This window comes from Phaethon aethereus, assembly GCF_964289735.1.
Source record: "Phaethon aethereus genome assembly, chromosome: 3".
NCBI classification, from domain to species: domain Eukaryota; kingdom Metazoa; phylum Chordata; class Aves; order Phaethontiformes; family Phaethontidae; genus Phaethon; species Phaethon aethereus.
The window spans coordinates 85,889,371-85,904,031 of NC_138576.1; the positions used below are offsets into that span (position 1 = coordinate 85,889,371).

The 14,661-nt window shown below is 44.6% G+C and overlaps 1 protein-coding gene across 1 annotated transcript in view; it reads left to right on the forward strand.

Annotated features, from left to right (window-relative positions):
- Positions 1-10,782: 10,782 nt before the first annotated feature.
- MTR (5-methyltetrahydrofolate-homocysteine methyltransferase) overlaps positions 10,783-14,661 on the forward strand; it is a gene marked incomplete at both ends in the record, with an annotated part of 54,421 nt that continues 50,542 nt past the window's right edge. The window contains one exon of the mRNA XM_081998097.1: positions 10,783-10,819. Coding sequence (XP_081854223.1) covers positions 10,783-10,819 — 37 coding nt within the window. The remainder of the gene's footprint in view (positions 10,820-14,661) is intronic.

The window sequence follows — 14,661 nt, forward strand, 5'->3', positions numbered from 1 at the left end:
GACAGATGTCTTCTGTGACTTTACATGGCTACAGCAATTCACTCAGAAACTTCCTGCCAAGATAATCTTGTCTTTGCAGTAATCATTTTCAGTCACTGATCTCCAGAAAGGTCCTGATGCAGGTAGAAAACAGTGTTGTCAGCTCTGTGCTACCTTCATACCTCCTTTCTTCATGTATAGAGTCTCCAGCACTTCTTTTCTTACCTACTGGCCCCAAAAGGCTTGGACCAGAGCCACTCCTAGCGGCTTGAATTTTCGTCAGAACACCCTGTTGTTCAGTTTGCTCACATCTTGGAGAAGACCAGGCTCTTACGTTCAGGTAGTTCCTGGTGTCTGTAGAGGTTATCCCAAACACAAGTGGTCTCAATGATGGAGGAAAATAGTTCCTGTTAGCAGCTGGATTTGGACAGTTAGCAGTTTTCATTTTTGGTTTAAATGGCTTGTGGTTAAGAGTAATTCTGTAAGGAAGTAATTGTTTGATCATTGCTAATATATGAAGAGGCGCTTAGGAGCATGCCTCCAGCATTGGTAATGGTGTCAGTATTTTTTGGTGTGCTTCTACAGGCAGTTCCAGTAATACTTAGATGAGAAAATACTTAGATAAGAGGTGACCCTTCCAAGTCCTTGGTCCTCAACTGTTTCAGTGGGACTGTGCCTCTTGGAACTCCATAGTTCCAGACTTTTAAAAGAGGAACAAGCCTGAGGTCATTCTCAAAACAAATAAGGAACAAAGTCAGTCAAAGTCTGACATAAACAAAGCAAGCAGGGAATAATCTGTGTGAAAATTACTTATAAAGAAGGATCAGCTCAGTCAAGCAAGAAGCATCCACATCATTTCCATATTTTGAGCACAAAGTGAAAATTATTCAAGCTGGCTCTCTGCTTGTGTTATACTAGAAAATGACATTAAAGCAGCTGTAAATTTAGCACTGTGAAAGTTTAGCACAATATGCCTCTGCTTTGGGTTCCTGACTAACTTATTTCTTACCAGGGGAAAATGCTTAGCAGTCTTTGAATTATTGTATTACGTCAGGATGTATGTCTGAAAAACCTTCTGTGCATCTGAAGACAGAGCACTAGAGGAGGTGATGCTGTGGTGGCGGGAACATTGCAGTGCACTGCACAAAAAGCACCTCAAAGGTTCTTCAGAATCAGAAATGCATCCCAACATCCCCCGAGATGCAAAAAATACTCAAATATAAAATACGCAATACCTACTATAATTATACAGTATGGCCATCGCTAGTGTTACTTCAACCTTCCTGGTCACTACGGCTTTTCTCTCTTGGTAAATATTAACAATGTTTCAGAATAACTGAAATACCTGTTCATTCCCCATGTCGCTCTTCCCCAAGCTTTATGTGCGCTTCCTTGCTTGTGCATCAGCCTACCTTCTGGTTGTGTTCAGAGGGCACTTTATCTAAGGAGCAGCTTCACCAGGGTAAAGCCTGCACTACAGATAGCTGTTCCTGCATTCTGGTGAGATTCTAGTTGTTTCACACTAAATATTTTATATAGGAAAACTGACTGTTCTAAACGGGATTTGATTTGATTTGATTTTAGTCTCCTTTTAAAATCTGTGATTTCTTTCTAATTTTAAGCCAAGGTGTGGGCTGCCACCGTAATGGACAACTCTATCTCCACTTTTTCCATTATCCCATTTATTTATAAGTAGAACAGTTCCCTGGTCTGGTTGCCATGCTGGCTGGGAATACATATCCAGGGGGCTGAGAACAGTAGATTATCCCTTCCAACAGCAGCATGTATTTACCTTACCTTAAAGCGGTTGTGTAACTGTGGCATTAAGGGACCGAATCATGCACTTTCACTAAAGAACGTTTAGGTGTAGACAACAAACCTTGAGCCAGTACTAGGAATACCACTCATTTCCCTCAAAGTACGAGCGCAACATTAAACGACAAGCCGTCTTTTCCATATGTGAGCTTGACTAGGATTTCATATTCTAAGCTTCCAAAGAAATTCCTCTGCCAATTTGCTAGGTTTTGGGAAATTTCATTAGCATTTGTAATACTTCTTTGCACAAATTTGATTATCAGCATATTGCTTTAATTACTTGGAAATCAAATAGATTGGATGACTGTCCTGAGGGGATAAATGTCCTGAGGCTATTTTAACACCCATCCATCCCTCATCTACTTGCTCCTGGATGTTCTGTTTCAAAACCTGGATGGTTTATTTGGCCACAATTCATGGAAACTTTCTTCCCTTCAAGATACTTGTTAATGCTTTAAGTGAAAAATGCCCTTGAGAGCTGTCCTCAGGAGGGGTTGGTTATCATATATGCTGGCCTCAGCTGGACCCTTCCAGCTGCGCAATGGCTACTTGCGCAAGAAGCCCGGGTATCGAAGAGCTCTAGCAGGAGACCACAAGCAGGGAGTGCCTGTCCTGTTTCAGGCTTAGCTACTCTGCTGTCAAGAGTGAAGGAAACTAAATGTTTGCATAAGTTGCCAGCAAGTCATGCCTTGTTTGGGACTGAACTGTCAATATAGGCACATCAAATTAATTAAAAAAACCTGAAAACCAAACCACCACAGAAAAACGTAGAATGGCTGTATGGAACATCTTGTTCAGACTTGTAACCTGGCTCTGACAGTTACCAATAGCAGGCACAGTGCAAAAGCGAGGCAGCCTGTGGCCAGGTGAGTCTCTGAGCCACCAGCAATTGGTGGGTCAAGAACTTATGGAACACTGTGCACCGGTGCCAAAAATTTAGTCTGTTTTTCTGCTAAAGCAGTATCTTCTCTGAGAGTTCTTTTTCTATTCACCTCAGTAGAACCTACTGCTCCTATAAATTCTCCAGCAGGCTATTGGATATGCTTGGAAAAAAGGTCTGCTGTTTGGTCTTCTATCTTTTGCAAACTGTTCCTCAAAATCTTTTTGGTTTCCCTTATTATCTGTTTACACTGACCCTGCCAGAATTTATAATCCTATTTTCCCCATATCGACATGATGCCAGCTTTCTGAAGGATGCTTGCAAAATGCAGGCAATCCAAGAGAGAGGAAATCCTACCTCCCATGAGATAAAAACCCAAAAAACCCAGTCATGGTCTTAACAAACTCTTTAGCCAAGCTGATTATTTAAATGAAAATCAGACGCCCAGTAATGTTTGGTGGATGCCCGGGTGAGCGTGATGAATGTGTATGGCAGACACAATGCTGTCGGACAGTACATCTCTGAGGTCCTGTCTACTGACGTTGTGATTAAACCAAGGACACAGAATTTAATATTGCGTAGCATGTTCAGTAACAGCCTTGCTGTTATCTGTGCATCGTCTAGGGCCAACATGCCGTGACAGTTCTAACTTTTAGCTTTGTTATTTGCTAAGGGAAGAAGATAAAGCCTGATTTGCCACGGCAAGCTGGCAAGCAACCGTACTGTCCAGCAAACGCTCCTACGACTCAGAAATAATAACTGTCATTATCTAAAGTGATTTGTGGAAGAATGAGCTGAAATGTTAATATTTTGATATGTAAATAAAAATGTACAAGTATCATTACGTTATTTAGCCATTGTATTGAATTTCTTTTTTTCCCATTTTTCATTTGAATATAGTTGCATATGCACATGTAAGAAGCTGAAATGATGCTTGTCGCAAAACCACAAATGTAAATGTTATTAAAAAAAAAGACAACACATTTTTTAAAGCTTTTCATTCTTCTCCTTAACAATCAATACATTTCTCTCAGCCATCTAAACTTAAGACTGGCCTAATAGCACTCCAAATTAAATATTTTTATTATGTTTGAGGAAAACCCTTCTTTTCATCAAAAATTAATAACTGGCTTTTTCATTTTACTCCAGCAAGGCAAACTGAAAACATTCATTCATGACTGAGCCCAGCTGACCGCCCTGCCACTTCCCCTCTTCTGGGAGCTTGGGCAGATTTTTCGTAAGACTCATTTTCCTTCGAGCCAGACCAAGAACCCGGCTGGCCCAGTTGCAGAGAACAACTGGAATAGCTATAGTGGAACAAATATCCTGCCAAAGCCCTTTTGGAATAGCTCCTTATGTCAACACCTAGCGCAGAGTCACTACCTCTTTTTATAATGGCGGCATTTAATGGAAGTGTTGCTCTGCAGACAGGATTGCCTTTAGCAGAGGCCACTCATTTGCCTCGTCTGAGGAGGCATCTCTCTTCCTGCGAGCGTTATTGTCTCTTCTCAGATGACTTTCCCTTCTAACCCTGTCACTAGCCTCTTTCCGTGACTGCCCGTTTCCCGCTTCTAACAGCTGGCCTTTAGAGTTTAAATGTTCCTGACTGGAGATGTTAACGTAAACCTAGTTTAATGACCTCAACGCTCCCTTGAATCGGATTTTGAAGGGAGGCGCTTTATTTCTACTTCATCAGAATGCTGTGATTCTCGATTTGTACTAAGGCAATAAATAAAGTATTATTCCCTTTAGTTTTATTTAATTTTTTATTTAATATCTCTAGCTTTACCTGCTACTCCTGGAGCACACTCTAAATTAGACCCTTCAATAGACAGGTGGCCTCTCCAGCCACCACCTGTATATAAAAAGACATTTGTGGAAAATGAAGATTTTAACCACAGATTATTCCACCAGCTCTTTCTGGCATCAAAATCCAGGTGCCTGCAGTGAGTTTAGCTCAACACAGCAAAGAGGGGAGAGGAGAGTTAAGCCTGATGAACCTAGCCCCCAGCTTGTACCCTCTTCATACTCTCCTGGTAGCCTTGCCAGCTCCCAACGTGCCTGCCCTGCATGATGTAGAAGTGCAAATAGGAGAGAAGAAAAGCGGATGTTAATACAGAGTATTTTCATATGCCACAACATACAGGGAGACTGTGGGCATTCTCAGATCCACTTTCTCTTGCAGCACACTGATGGTACCCAGGAGCTCAAGTCTTTGACAGATGCTCTATTAGATGAGGGGCTCTACAGTATATAAAGACTGCTCCTAATCTAGGGAACAGTTGGAAAATGGACTCGGAAAATGGACTCAGAAAATGCTAGATGGGATGTAGTAATGCTAACAGAGACTTCTGAGAGCTTGTCAGCAGATCTTAGACTGCTTAACACATTTTAGGTTTTACAAGTGTTAAGGCCCAAAAGTCTTCTAGTTTGACAAGACAAAAAGATGTCAAGACAAAAAACAAATCAAAGGGAATTATTGTAGGCTATGTGCAAAAGAAGAAACTTTTCATTTCCATGTTGAAAACTAGCCAAAGAATAAGACCTGACTGGTGTAAGTAACCACAGGGTGGAAACACTAGGCCTTTAGGGTGACAAAGTACACTCTGGGCATGTTTGTTTTAATGTAAATTTACACTACTGATAGCAAAAGAAGGGCTCAGCCCTAGAGCAGCGTTCCCTGTCAGTGTCTCTTGTTCATGCTGTGGTTACTGCTTGCAGATGCAAGAGGCTGCTTCTTCCTCCCAGTTTGATTTCTGAAGCTTGGGTGAGATTTAGAACCAACACTACCTGTGAGTATTTCTTCAAATCTTAAAATCTAGAAGACTTTCAGCATTAAGGTTCTTTTCTTTCTGGTAACTTTATAATATTATACTACTGAGATATTTATGTAATTTAATAATTTGATGTGAAAACAATTTTCTTTATTCACAGTTAATATTTCCAGCAAAAGCAGCTCTCTCAAAGGGTTCTTATTTCTGGAACTGGTTTCTTAAACTTGTTTTCTAGCTCATGTCTGGGACTCGAATCCTTGCCCCGTCTCCTTGCTCCTGACCTCATCAGCTTCCTGCTCCCCTCTCTTTCTGCACTCCTACCTAGAATGAATTGAGCACATGGGAGGGGATAGCATTGCTCAGACCAGTTTGGAGAGGAGATTGTAACTGCCCATAGAAAGGGTAGAGAAAATGTCACTGCTATGTCTGTGATCATAAGCAGTTTTCACAAAGGGCTGAAACCTAGCGGCTTGGACTTTAAAACAAATTGAACGAACCTTGCAGTTTCAAAGTCCTTTAAAGGAAAGAGCATTGCCCATAAACCATGCTTTTCTCATAGACAGTTGATAACATGCAGGATTGCTTGTATGTGTCAGTCAGAGAAAGCCAAGTAGGATGCTGGTCTTTCAAGGTATTTTACACAGGATTCCCTCTGCCCTTGCAGAAAATCTTAAAAGGTTTGATGTTCAACGAAAGATAGCTATATCAATGTGGCTATGCACTCCCTGGAACGGAGTCATGACTGACAGCCAGGAGCACTGCTTGAAGCTCTCTGATGCCACTCACATGTTGTATGACCTGCGCACGTCGCTCTTCTCTGCCCCGTTGTGCTACATCTGCACTACCAGGATGCAGATGGCTGCCTTACTTGGCTATGTCTGTACTTCTCACGTTGTTCACCTTTCCAACTTGTCCGAACCTTTCTAGAGTGCTCCTTATTAAACCGATTTTCATAGCCCTCAAGCTGTGTTGAACACAAACTGATGTGCTTGCCAGGTTGAGTGTGATCCCATTTATAGGGCACAGGCAGCAAAACTATGCCCACGGCCTGTGCTCTGATAGTCCCCCTCAACTTCTGGTGTCTGTATCTCCAAGCTAGTCTACCTACTGGTAAGGCCCTAATCTGCATATGTTTAATAGGCTATTTTGGCATTTTGGAGTGTGCCAAATCTTGATCTTGAAGCAATCAGCTTTCTTTTTGTTTCTGGTTATATTTTAATCCTGGAATAGAAATGTTAACACCATAATTTGACTTAAATGGAACAAATAATTTGTATTTGGGTAACAAAACATCACCCTCCAAGTTGTGGGGCTAGAAGATTAATTATTAAATTGAAATTGTAATTCTTAAGCACAGGGGAAATTCTGAAAATAAAAAACAAGTAGTGTAACTTAGTCATCCGAAACAGGGCAAGAATGTTTTGGATTCGAGCTGCAGCAAAATAGGACACGTGGTAAGTAACCTTACAGAACAGAGTGCCAAGAGCTGTGCTCTGAAATCAGATTAATCTGTTTTCTCTTTCAGATTTCTGCATGGTGCTGTGAATGCTTCGCTTGAATATAATCCTCTGAAATACGACTGTTCTTTAGTAACATGAATAATGCCATTGTTCTTGTTTAAATAGGGATTACTTATGTGAATAGTCCATTGGGAACTGCATCCTCAGGAACAAAGGCAGATAATATGGGAATGAAAGGCACATTTTTGTAATGAATATTATGGAGGTATCTAAAACACATACCCAGAAGCTAAAAGAGCATGCCGAAAACTTGCGTTTGATCTTATACATGCATAAGGTGAATATACCATTTGAATACATGGGTGTGCAAGTAGAGTAATAATCAATCAGGTCAATCAGATCCTTGGCACTGGAAAAAAAAAGAAAATACAAAGATGGTTTGCTTTGCTTCAAACACTACCTGGTTTTAAAAGATCTGTGAGAGTTTAGCTCTGTGTTGGAGGAAATGTGGAAAACGATAATTTGAAAATATCTTCAAATGTACTTGAAATACCAGAACTTGATCTGACTTACAGATTTTTTTTTTCCACTAAATATATTGATTTGGATGTATGGTTTAATCCTGTTGCAATTAGGAGGACGTTAACTTCACTGAAGCATCAGTTATAACCACCTTCAGAAACCAGGATTCTCAGCATGTTGATAGATGTTTGCATGAATGAGACTATATCTGCAACAGGTGTTTAAGTAGGACTCATTCCCAACAGTGTTCAGGTCAGGTTTCTCAGATGTGGGAATGACATCACCTTTGTGTTCTCCCTTCCTTTACTCCATCGCTTCAGCAACTCTAAGCCGCTCCTGGTGTTATTCTGAACATATGAAAGGGAACAGCATTTTGACAGCCCAATTTGGCAAAATAAGAACAACACTCCATAAGACAAAGCACTTTTCAAGCTTAAGAGCATGTTCACTGCAAATCCTTGAAGGTTTCCTGCAAACACACCGTGTATTACTGCTTCTCAAAGAAATAGTTCAAAAATCTTGGTAACTGCAGGTGTGTGGCAGCCTCAGGATAGGGACACGCATCGGGACTTTTAGCACTGTGTAGTACTGTCATTGAAACTAAACCAAGAAGAGGGTCCTAAGATCCTCTAACATTGCAAAACATATTAAGGACAAAGTTCTGTGTTGCTACTCCTTTGTTGGATGATCTGCTTTGATATTCGCTATCCTTAACCACCCAGTTCTCTTCCCTTCACCCTCTGGAGTGTATCTTGCCTTGGTTGTGCTCATTCAGTTGCCTGTACAACTCCAGTTTCTCAAGCAGATTAAGCACAGTCTGAGGCTGGGCAGCTGCTGCCGTCTCTTCCTGCTGCAGCTCCTACATCAGCTCTGGAGACCTTTCAGCAGCAGCCAAACTGCATCAGAGATCTGTTCTCACTAAAAACTGACCTTTAAGGAAGAATTGTGTTCGAGGGATAGCACCCACACAAGAAAAAGCGTGGAAATACGAGCATGGTACAGGGTGGAATTTGTGACTGACTTTTCATGGCACCGCACAGTCAAACTGGCTCAAACTGGTTGTGAAACTGCAGAGTAAATGGGAAATGTGAAATAATCCTTTTCAAAAGCACGGTCAAATTTTCAAGCTTCCCCCCCCACTGACCTACTTTGCAGCACTGTTACACAAACAACTGCATCAGTGCACGCAAGGACGTGCTGAGCTGTGGTACAAAGAACTGTCGCCACAAAGCAAGGCACAAAGACAGTGAGCCTTTTAACCTGAATTGCTGCCAGAGAAAATTTTCGTTGTGTTGCGTGGCATGACAGAAAAGTTGGAGGTTGTAGAAAGTCAAGCAAGGAAATACAGACCTGAAAATCCCTTTGAAAGGTTTCAAAGTGTTGTCCTTTATAATATATGTAAATTCTGCGTAAAAGTGATAAAATTAACCAGTGTCTAGGAGTACCTGACTTCTGCTTCTGTTTAGCATATTATACTTCTGTTGTTAGGCTTTTAAAGTTTATGGGTTTCCAGACCATCGCATCTTACACTAGAATTTTGGGACACATTTTTGCAGCAGGAGCTTGGGCTGACCCCTGCAATGGTTTTCTAAGAGGCAAGGTCCGCTCTCCAGCGATGTCTCCTGGCACACAACACTGGAGCATGGCCTCTACAACTGAAGTTGGGCTGCTATGTAGTTGATTTGTAAACCGCCTGTATTTCTTCTGAAGCTGAATTAGACATATATATTATTTAAACATAAAGCTACATTTTTTAAATGTACCTGAATCACCATTGACGAAAGCGACAGTTGATTATAAAAGTTTCTAGATCGCATTGGACTCAAAGGGTTTGTAACCAACTGTTTTTGTGTCTCAAAAGAAAATTCAACAGTAAACTTTTAGCCTGCAGGAATCATCTCCACTAATGGCTTTTAACTCATTTTGAATCTCCTAAAAACCTTCCCAGAAAAATCCATAAGCCATTATTAAGTACGGTACATGTAGCAACACATACTCGTAGCTGACAAAAGGCTTTACCGTTGCCACACAGAGCCGAGGCCCTGGCACCTGAAGGAGGGGAGCAAACTCAGCTCATTCCTGTTAACACAGAACCAGTGGCCTCTGCATCGTCACCTGCAGTATTTGCTTTGCTTGCTGAAGTTATTGAACCAGCGAAGGAAAGGCCGGTCAATAATCCATTTTACAGACTTCCTTTTTATTTTCATATTTTGAGCACTGAACTAGTTTAAATGACAATGCTGTTCGTGTTTATTACTGGCGTTTGAATGAATTACACTTTAAATGAGTGCAGACCTTACTCCCCTGAGCTATTCTGACTCTTGGCAAGCAAGCATTCGCTGCAGCATAATCCTTGTGAGGCTGCTCTGCAGCTGCAAAAGGCAGGTATTTCTTTCTTTCAAAATGTAAGTCCTTAGGTAAAAAGTTGAAAGGACGTATCACCATGGACTATGGAAAAGAAGTCAAACTCTTACGTCAAAGAAAGACACATTTTACCTGTTTTGTTCGACTGTCAAGCAACCTATGCCTTAATCTGCTTGATTCCTTTAGTATAAACTTGTTTCCAGGTTTACATGCCAGTAACATACATCCGTAAAGTCTGATTTCCAGTTTAGGTATGGCGTATTTGCACTTGTTTCCTCTCAACACTAAGTTAGCCTTTAATTGCAACACAAGCTCCGTTGGCATTTGAAAGACTAACCTCCCTTCCGCCCCCCCCAATTTTCCCACAATGAGGGGACAAGTGATTCTGTTTACCCCTGGCTGGCGGCAAAAGTACTGCCCTGTAACCACAGCAGCACCTACAGCTGTCAGCATTTAACGTCAGCTCAGTGAGAAGACCAGGCTTTGCGTTCACCATCTAGTCCTGAGTTTAAGAGCTGCCATCCTCAGGCCGTAAAAGGAAAGCAAACCAGCTCCCCGGGACAGTTTTCATCCCGCTGCTGCGGCTGCCGACCTGCTTCCAACAGCTTCAGCGGGTACGGCCGCGGTCCAGCCGCGCCGAGCCCGGGGCAGCGGGCTCCCAGGCAGCGGCCAGCCCGGCCGACAACGGGCCTAAACGCGCGCTGCCCGCCGCTGAGAGGCAGCTCCCGCAGCCTCCATCTGAGGCAGCGCGTCTGTGCGCCTGAGAGGCGGGGGAGACACCCCCCGCCCCGGCGTCCGTCCCCGAGCCAACGGCAGCAACGGCCGCCCCAGGCAGGGGCAGCCCGCGCTGCTTGCCCGCGCTCTGGGCGGAGCTCGGGCGTCAGGGAGTGACGCGGCAGCTCTGCCGCCCGTGCTCGCCCTACGGCTTGCGCGCGGGCCACCTGGCCGCTTGCCCCGCGGCGCGCAGCGGCGGTGGCGCCCGGGCAGCATGGCGCCCACGGGGCCGGCGGGCGCCGACCCGCTGGGTAACGGGCGCGAGCGCTTGGGGTGGTGGGGGTGGGGTACGCGCGCACCGGCTGTGGAGGGGGGGAGAGGCGGAGGCAGCGGGCCGGGGCCCGCCACGTGCCGCTGTTGTGGCAGCAGGCCGGGGCCCGCCACGTGCCGCTGTTGTGGCACCGGGCCGGGGCGGGGCCTTCCCGCCCACGGGCGGGGGGACATGGGGAGCTGCTTCCCCCCTCCCCCACCTCCCGGGAGCAGCGGGGCTGTGGGGGGTGGCGGGCGCTGCGGTCCCCTCCGCTTCTGGTCTTCGTCCGCGGCTCGACACGGGCGCATCCGCCCCCCGGGGCGGTGCTGGCGGGGGGAGTCAGTTATTGGCAGCGTTTAACTTTCGTAAAAGGCGCGTTTGGCGGCGCGGCGTGCGCGTCGGCGGCGAGCCGAAAGCGCGGTGTTGATGGCGGTGGTGAATCGGGGCGCTTGTCGTAGGAGCCCTCGGCCGCTCCCGTGCGGAGCGGGTCCCCGGCAGCAGGCTGCGCCCTACCTGGATAGGGTCCGGAGGGTGCTGGGACATCCGCTCCGCCCCGTCGGATACAGTTAAAAGCCAGGAAAAATTTAGAAAAAAACAAACTACAATTGCGTAAGAGGCTGCAGCTTGATGGTGGGGACTGGGTGGGCTCCAGCTGTTCTGGGGCCATTTTGCCGGATAAACAGAAGTTGTTGGAAGGCGAGGGAAGTAAAATCAGCTGTTAATGGACAGCGTATTTTTAAATGGGCATTTCTGTCGGTGGCTGCTTTCAGTAGTGCTGCTACTTGCAGAGGTCCCAAGCGCTTCCCTTTTCAGTATTCTTGAGGGAATGCCTGCTGCTGAGCCTGTACTTCAGCCCGGGCTTGCGTCCCTCGGCTTGTTAGACAGTCCTCCTCGCTGCAGAGCTGTGTGCAGTGCCGACTCCATCATTGGCTTTTGTGGTCTGAGGTTTTTCCAGGTACGTTGACCGGCCCAGCCCTTTCTCCCATGCCATTTGGGGTCAGGCCATCGCTAGCGACTGCAGAACCAAATGGGTTTGGCTGAAATGGGAGGCATGGGAGGGTGTCTCAGCAGCAGCTTGAGAAGTGGTGGCAGATGAAGAAAAGTTTTTATTAGATGGAAGCAAAAGTTGTGTGCCGAGGGTGTTTGTGGAGCCCTGCTGAACAGGCAGAAGGCAGTAGATGATGGTGTGTACGTCTGGCAGTGGTGTGAAGGACCTGTATTGGGGAGCAGGCCACTGGGGAGCTGAGAGAAGTGCTCCTCACTAGCCTTTCAGCAGCAGGGCACACCACAAGGCGAGACCGTGCCGGTCTGGAGACCGGTTTGTTTCCCTGTGGTTCCTGCATGTAGTGAATAGCTAATAGTCTGTTGTGAACAGTTTATTGTTGCAAGATGGACTGTTGTGGTTATAACAGAGGAAGCTTTCTGAGCCTGGGATTTGTTGTTTATAGCTAGAGATGGTGGACACAGCTAACAGGCCTCCTCTGTTACTCTGGGACTTCAGTGACTTCTGTGGTGGTCACTTGCCTTTCAAGCTAACTCTGGAAATGCATTGGCTACACAAGTGTCTGTCTGTCTATTATGGAAGCACTGAATGGTTAAGACAAGTGCCTACATGGCAAATGTCAGCAAGATGCACATAGGTACCCAAGGTGAAGTGGTAGGATCGAGCACTTCTCCCTTTGGATAGGCAGGGTAGCAAGTAACTTAGCAGTAGGGTGCTGTGTCTGTGGCAGGCTGATAGCAAAAGCATCCTTTCTAGCTGCTATTGTTGCAATTTCTCCGTGCTGCACAACAATTTTTTGAATGATGGAGAATCTTGTGCTTGAAGCTGGTGCAGGGCAGTGCTGGTTTGCTGAATTAGGATGTGCAAATGTGGAGTGGCCATGTTGCCTGTTAGGACAGGACTTTGTCAGCCTAGGAAATAGGGGGCACTGTAAATGCTTATAGCTCCTTGTGGTTCTTCAGTTTGTGTTCTTTCACATTGACGTGACCAAAATACTATAATACTGTCACAGCTGGGTTGATCCTTTATTAAAAGCTTTGGAAGCAACTTGTAATCCTTTATTCTTTTCTAAGTATGCCAGACTTTTTTTATACTAAGAAAAAATTTTTAATAGAAGTGCATAAATAATAAAAAAACACCCTTTGAGAATCATTGCAGGCATCAGAAAAATGTGTTTTTAAGCAAATTGTAAGCTTTGAAGTCCTATTTCTTCTGGAGAAAGTGCATTTATCCCTTCAATTCTGCATATATGGCCACTGTGTGGGTTGGATAAGGAGGTGAAGAATATCTTGCCTTATCCCCTGAATTTTTTAGTTGCTGCATTATGAAAATGTTGTGTTACAGTTGGGCAAAGCTTGTAATTGTCAGTGGTAGAATGACTGTAGGGGTGAACAGCTGTAACCAGAGGGACACCTTGTGTGTTATGCAGACTTACTTGGAAACATCTACAAGGTGTAAAAGTTGTTGTAGGTGACTTCATTTCTCCTTTCCAGAGTAGTAATTCCCTTGTTCAAGTGGTCTCAAGCCAGAGTGTTTACTTTGGGGAGGTGAGGTAGGATATTAGGATTTTTTTATTCTGTGTTCTGTATCCTATTGGCTTTTAGGACAATGCTGTTGGGTCGCTTCTGTTCTGTCTTGGTATGGTCCGCTACACTAGTTCCACCCCTAGAACAGTCTGTGGTAATGCGCTTCATATTTTACGTTTCAGTAGAGTGTAAAATCAAGGTAATTGGTCCTCAGTTCCTGTTACCACTGCTGTTTTACTACTATTTCTGTTATAGCTATAGGGACAGTTTTCTTGACACTTCTGAATGGAAGAGGGAGTCTGTTTCCCAAAACTCACGAGTGATCTTTATAGAAGAAATTTTTTATCAATTTCTGGCTGAGCAGAGGTAGGAGCAGAGTTTGTAACCAAAATAAAAAAAAAAAAAAAGGAAATAGTCTGACCTGAGTTTTTCCTGCTTAGGAATTTCTCCAGAATTTTTTTCATTTGTTCTGTAACAAACTCCAGTCTGTGCTGGAGAGGGGAATTACATGAGTTGCATGCTGAGTTAATATGATGGTACTTGTTTAGCAGAGCTGACTCCCAGCCTCCTCCCTGCTTCTCTCCCAAGCGCAGAGTTCAGCACTTTCTAGCATGGCTTTATGAATTCATCCTCTCTAATTTCTGGGGTCTTTTTGGACCTGTCTGCAGACTTTGTTTCCAACTTGAAAATTGCATCGTCAGTGTGCCAGAGCTTCAGGTAGTGCAGGCTCCTAATGGAAGACAAATCAAGTGTTAACCATAGCAAGGACAGGTAAACTGGGTTTTGGTGGGCTTGGAACTATGCCATCCATTTGTAAAACATGGAGTCTGTGTACCTCTGGCATTGATGGCCACCTTCCTGATTCCCACTATATTTCCTTGCAGCTTTTTGACATGCTGCTGAAGAAGCACAGATTTGGAAAGCTTCTTCAGAATAAGGCTCTCACAGAGCTGGGAGCAGAGATGAGGCAGAAATCTGTGCTCCTGTGAGCAGAAAACCATACTCTTGAAGTGGCATCTGTTCAGCAAGGCAAGCTGTAGAAAAAACAAAACAGACTATGTGAGGTGCAGGATTTAAAACGAAACAGATGGCTGTAAGTCTGTCTTTGCTCCCCAGCGTGTATAAGAAGATAGGTGGGAAGCATGTAGGTAAAATGGACAGAAGCCTAGAGTAAAGGAGGACTAGTTCTGGGAGGGCTCTGATGGCCTGGCTCAGCTGTCTGGGCTGCAGCTCTCGGCATCAAAGAGTTGGCTTAGAGGCTACATTAAAGCAAAAGCAAGCTGTAATGTGGATGTCTCATTGGGTTGTAGCTCT